The 5,905-nt window shown below is 41.6% G+C and overlaps 2 protein-coding genes across 2 annotated transcripts; both read right to left on the reverse strand.

The window, feature by feature from the left end:
* Positions 1–769: 769 nt before the first annotated feature.
* LOC137616560 (piggyBac transposable element-derived protein 4-like) lies at positions 770–1,231 on the reverse strand. The gene has a single exon (XM_068346428.1). The coding sequence runs from the start codon at positions 1,229–1,231 to the stop codon at positions 770–772; it is 462 nt and encodes a 153-aa protein (XP_068202529.1).
* A 113-nt stretch (positions 1,232–1,344) lies between these two features.
* Positions 1,345–2,397, reverse strand: LOC137616564 (piggyBac transposable element-derived protein 4-like). Its single transcript, XM_068346441.1, has one exon. The coding sequence runs from the start codon at positions 2,395–2,397 to the stop codon at positions 1,345–1,347; it is 1,053 nt and encodes a 350-aa protein (XP_068202542.1).
* Between the last annotated feature and the right edge of the window lie 3,508 nt (positions 2,398–5,905).

Genomic DNA, 5,905 nt, shown 5'->3' on the forward strand with positions numbered 1-5,905 from the left:
CTCCCCTGGGGTATTTACTCACCCCAATATAAAAATATTTATAGTGTTACTATTATGTAAAGTATAGTCATACTGCTGGTTCAGGATATATCTACAATTCCAGTTGAACAGTTTGAATCGCTTGTAGCTGGTTGACATTAATTTAAAATAATACAATAAAATAAGTTATAAAACTAAGGAAAAATTACCAATACTTAGATTCAGAGCACATTTATTTTGAAAATACGTACAGGATACACCATTTTATGTGACTTTTTAATATTTATGATGAATATCATCATTGAAAAAAAAATTCAAAATTGGCAAATCTCTCTTATAAACTACATAAAATGAACTAAAGATATAATTATTCGTTGAATTTAAACTTGTTATAAATTTGTTACATAAACATAAACATGGTTTCTTTATCATAAGTAAACACAAAATGTTTCCATGAGTTGAAATGACAAAAACAAAAAAATGTTAGCTAATTACATAGCATTAAATTTGCTAGGTAAACATAAACATGGTTTCTTTATCACAAGTAAAGAAAAAAAATTCCATGAATTGAAATTGAAAAAAAAAAATCAATGTCAGCATGTTACATGGCATTATATTCACTCTGATTCACCACTTACTGCTGTATTCTCGTAATCTATGCAACTCACAGTCATCTTACTGTGATCCTTGCAAACATGTTTCCCGCAAGTGCTACATACTGTATTCACCTTTCGATCCTTGACCTGGCACAAAATACACATCTCTGCTTGGCATTTTAATGTCTGTGAGCTTATTGACGTTGTTGCATCTGAGCTTCGGGGAACAGTCTTGCAATCTCTGTTCTGAGACTTCTTGGCAGGCGGATGATCTGGAGTCTCCTCTTTAGAGTGTCCTCTAATAGCATCATGCATACTTTCTTGATGAATTTGTGGCGCTTGAGTTTATTCTGTGGGTTGTGAGCATACAGGACATAAGAATTTACACAAACGATGTTCAGGAGAGCAAAGAACACAGTTAGAGGCCAACGGCTGTTTCTGGAAGCGCTATACTTACCTACCATCATGTCAACCACATCTACTCCTCCTTTGGTTGAATTATAGAATGTGATGATTTCAGGTTTCTTGTGATGACCTGTAGCTTCGTATATCTTGTCATCATGGTGCATGCTACTAACGAGCACCACATTTTTCTTCTTGCTCTTACTCTTTGGTAAGTATGAGACTAATGTAAGGTTGTCTCCAAATCCAAACATGCTTTCCACAGGAGGTCTATTCTTTGTCACCAAGAATTCTGGAGGAATCTCCCTCTTGTTCTTTCTGAGGGTCCCCACAGCAGTCAACTTATGGTCACGAAGTAGTGATACAACTAGTGGATAGCTAGTATACCAATTATCAAATGTTGCATTTCTAGCAGACCCAGAGATGTCAGAAATAAGTCTTGTGACCACAGCCTGTGATGAATTGTACTGCTTGTCAGCCTTGAATGGCCCATCTGGCTGTGTTCTGGTATATACTGTATCTCCATGTTACATACATAGAATGTTTTTGCATCACACAGTGCATGTATTTTGATGCCATATTTGGCTGGTTTCCTGGGGATATATTGCCTAAAGGGACAATGACCCCTAAAGGCTAAGAGCATTTCGTCTATAGTCACAAATTCTGATGAGGTGTAGTTCTTTTTGCAATTTTCTACAAACATCTCAAATATTTGCCTAACTGGGGCAAGCTTATCCACCCTCTTTCTTTCCTCGCGTGTTGCTTTGTCGTCAAATCGTAGACAACATAACAGAAAACAAAAGCGATCCAGTGACATAGTCAGCCTGAACACCTCGATACCAGTACCATCTGCTTTCCAAATATCAGCAAGGTGGAGCCTGCTAGCATGATATGTACCACCTAACATAAGCAGGCCAATCAGTGCCTTCATTTCGATGACATCAGTGTCTTTTGTTCTGTAGGGCTGAGCATACTTCCCTTTCTGCATAGCGATCATCGAGTTAGTATGCTTTACTAATAAACCAATTATTTCTAGCGTGATGAAGTCTCCCCAAAAGTCTGCAGGAGAATTGGCATTTAGAGCTGGTCCTTTTAGTCCTGGTGTAAATTTGATAACATTGCTAGAACGGGTACGACCTTGCAATTTCGGAACATTCTTCTTCCACCGTGTTGTTTTATCTTTTCCCTTCCATCCATCAATTTTTGGCTTTTTCTTTTGGGGCTGGTCTGGTATATCATCTGGGTCTGATTCATAACAGTCAGAATCAGGAACATGCACATCCTTTTCCTGGTAATCTTCTTCACCTTCACAGTCGGAGGCAGGAACATCTCCTCCAACGCTTTCTTCGTCTTCTGAGCTACTCACTTCTATTTCATCCAACATCTTCTGAATCCTCCTCATCTCTGCATCGTAATCCATCTTTTGCCTAAAAAAAATGGAAATATGTTACATTAGCTAAGGTAATAGTTACAAGAATGAAAGAGCAATAAATTGTAAATAAAATAATAAATCCACATATAATGATAAAAACTAAAAACAATAAGCGACGCATTTTATTCCATATCTATATTACTGAGTAGGCTACCGATACATAATATGCAATTACATTGACACATTTTCATTTCCCATTGGAAAAAAAAGAGAGTATATAAATCATAAATACATACCTACGTTACTCTGGTGGGGTGATTGAACTCCCAGAAGGCCAAAGCGACGCCTACCTCCCAAGACAACTGACCGACAACTGAGCAACACTACATGTGACACCACCTAAATAAGTCAGGAGAGTACTGGGAAGGAGAGAAAAAAAGTTACCAACTAGGAATTATGAGCACTTAAGCAAAATTGGGGTGCCAAAACACCCCAGCAAAGTAAAACAGGGTTAAGTAATAAGGGTTGTTCACATATATATATATATATATATATATACACATTATTCCTATATCTGTTCATTTAACCCTTTTACCCCCAGGCTATTTGGAAATTTCCAACCCTTAACCCCCAGGGGGTTATTTTTTTCCCAGCACATTTTGCAGTATATTTTTTTAAATTGCTCTAACAGCCTTAATTTTTGTCATAGAGAAGTCAGGTTGGTCTCATTCTCTTGGAAAATGCCTGAATATTCTCAAAATTATAAAAAAAAAAAAAAAAAAAAAAAATTTATAGCATTTTTTTGCAAGGACGTACCGGTACGTCCATGGGGGTAAAGGGATGGCTTTTGTGAAACGTACCAGTACATCCTTTGGGGGTAAAAGGGTTAATATTTTATATAAAATATTTTGTTACAATTTATATAGGATACAGAGAAAAGCTATTGCATTCTTATTCAAGCCCTTGGCAGATGAGTAAGATCTCTCACAACGGGCAGGTCTACTTATGTGAAAGATTTTTAAAAGTGCAAGTTTTCAGTGATGAATTAGTGCAGTGAATTTATTCAGTACAGTGGAGGGTGCGTCTGCTCGGACCTGTCGTTATCCTAGCCTTAGACCTCTTCCAAGCTCCCCAACCCCTGGGAGAAGGAATGTCGATCAGCGAAAGGAAACGAGAGGCGTTAGCGCCCGAGCAGACGTCCCCTCGAGCGTTCCTGTTGACGTTTCCCAGAACGCTTGCCCTCGCCATGGGTAAGGTGAGGTAAAAGTGTTATCTTCGCCGTCGGTTGACTCAGCTCACAGAAGCATCGAGTAGTTGGAAGTCATGACACGTAACTCCGAGCGTCAGAGCTTTGGACGGCAAACTACTAACGCGGCTGTAAGAGTTTGACACGATGTTTGAAACTGAGTGCAACTTCTTTGTCTCTCTTGTTGGATGAGCGAACGTACTAGACACGAGCGTCATTGTTCCGAGCGTCTGAATCGCGAGCGTTTTTTAATCGCAAGTGTCATTGTTTCGAGAGTCACGCGGCGCCGAGCGTCAAGCAGTTGCATGACGTCAAGAGTCCAGCAGTTGGACTTGGCGTCGAGTGTCAAGCAGTTAGACATGACGCCGAGCGTCAAGCAGTTGGACGTGACGCCGCGTGTCAAGCATAGCTCCGAGCGTCTAGATCGCGAGTCTAGCTCGCGATCTAGACGCTCGGAGCTATGCTTGACACGCGGCGTCACGTCCAACTGCTTGACGCTCGGCGTCATGTCTAACTGCTTGACACTCGACGTCAAGTCCAACTGCTGGACTCTTGACATCATGCAACTGCTTGACGCTCGGCGCCACGTGACTCTCGGAAGTCTAAATCGCAAACAACATTGTTCCGAGAGTCACGTGACGCCAAGCGTCAAGCAGTTGCATGGCGTCAAGCGTCCAGCAGTTGGACTTGACGTCGAGTGTCAAGCATAACGCCGAGCATCAAGCAGTTAGACGTGACGCTGAGCGTCAACCAGTTAGAGGTGACGTCGAGCATCAAGACTCGGACGTCGTGGTTACACCAGTTGGGCCAAACGTCGAGATCGCGAACGTCTTGGTTCCGATCGTATTGACCGCGAGTGTCCAGCATTGGAACATCGTTACGCCAGGGGCTATATAAAAAGATACAGAAATAAATATTAACTGTTAAGAAATTATTTTCTCAGACCAAGGCCCGCTTGAACAAACTCTTAGTGTCTGATGGTGGGCGAGAATTAAACCCCTCAAAGTAGGTAATGATCTTGAACCCATTGAGGCCAGTATTCAGGACCTTAAGGAGTTGACTCCTAGGAAACAAGACGTCTCTACCTCGGCTAGAGACTTGTAGGAGAAAGTGATCGATGATCTCTTCCCCTAATTATCTTTTAGAGGAATTCTCTTAGGAGAAGATCCTAAGATCCTTCTTCCTTCGGTTAGCTTAAAGAATCTCATGAGAGTTTTTTCTGAAGAGTTTCCGATTTATTTTGTGCCTGCTGCTCCTTGTCCCGCCTTCAGAGTTTACGCTAGGGAAGGCGTCGAAGGAGTCTCTGTTTACTAAGCTGGTGCTGTCTCGATCATCTAAAAGAGCTTTAAGGATGATGGGAGACTGGATGCAATCCAATTATACCAGGGTAATACTGTTTTCCCTTTTTTCCCTCGGCTTGATTGGCCTCCAGATCTAGTGTTTGGTACTAGATGGGAGAAGTTCTCAACTTGGGAGTTCCTAACCTATACCCAAGGAAACTTTTTGAGTCTAGTTGACGCCTGCGTCGGATGGCTTTGAGATGGACCAATACTGGTTAACGTCAGAGCTTGATCATCCTCTCGAAGGCGTCTTCAGAGCTTTCGAAGTATTCATTTCCTTGACTGGACTGTGGGATCCTTGGGGAAGAAAGTTTTCTACCTTGAAGGATGTGGACACTGTAAGTCTCAGCCTCATTATGTCAGGCATGGATAAAGCCTTAAAGGACTGTTCCAATGAGTTAGCAGCCCTTTTCTCAGCGGAGGTCTTTAAGAAAAGAGCCCAAATGGTTCTTTTCTGTCCATTGGGGCTACACCCATTCAGAAATCAAAATTGAGGTATGCACCCTTTTTCCTTCCTCTCTTCTCCCTCAAGAGTTGGTCTAAGAGGTCTCTTCTGCTTTAGCCCTTAAGGTCGCACAGTTTTTGGTGTTTAAATCAGCAAGAAAGTTTCTGCATACTTTTTCTCTAAACCGCACAGACAACAGTAGGAGCCAGATTAAACAACTTCTAGCGAACCTGGGAGAGGAGAGGAGCAGACTTTTGGTCCGTGCTTTTACTATTGGTGGGATGCGAAATCTTTTTCCTAGTGAAACCTCCTTCATTGGTTACTCCGATAGACCTCTCTACCAGATACAGAGAGGAGCCAAAGAGACAGGCTATGCAGCTTCAAATATGTGTCTTTTTTTGGAGAGGGAAGCTATTGTCCGGTCCTGGATGTAACTGCTCTCAACGCTTTCGTTCAGAAGACAAAGTTCTCCATGGAGACATCGAAATCAGTCCTAACAGCAGTAGGAAAGGACAACTGGATGGT

The sequence above is a fragment of the Palaemon carinicauda genome, chromosome 2, assembly GCF_036898095.1.
Source record: "Palaemon carinicauda isolate YSFRI2023 chromosome 2, ASM3689809v2, whole genome shotgun sequence".
NCBI classification, from domain to species: Eukaryota; Metazoa; Arthropoda; class Malacostraca; order Decapoda; family Palaemonidae; genus Palaemon; species Palaemon carinicauda.

Bases quoted from the DNA above. Each gene is read 5' to 3' on its own strand.
- LOC137616560 (XM_068346428.1), bottom strand. From the start codon at position 1,231: ATGTTTGGATTTGGAGACAACCTTACATTAGTCTCATACTTACCAAAG.
- LOC137616564 (XM_068346441.1), bottom strand. From the start codon at position 2,397: ATGGATTACGATGCAGAGATGAGGAGGATTCAGAAGATGTTGGATGAA.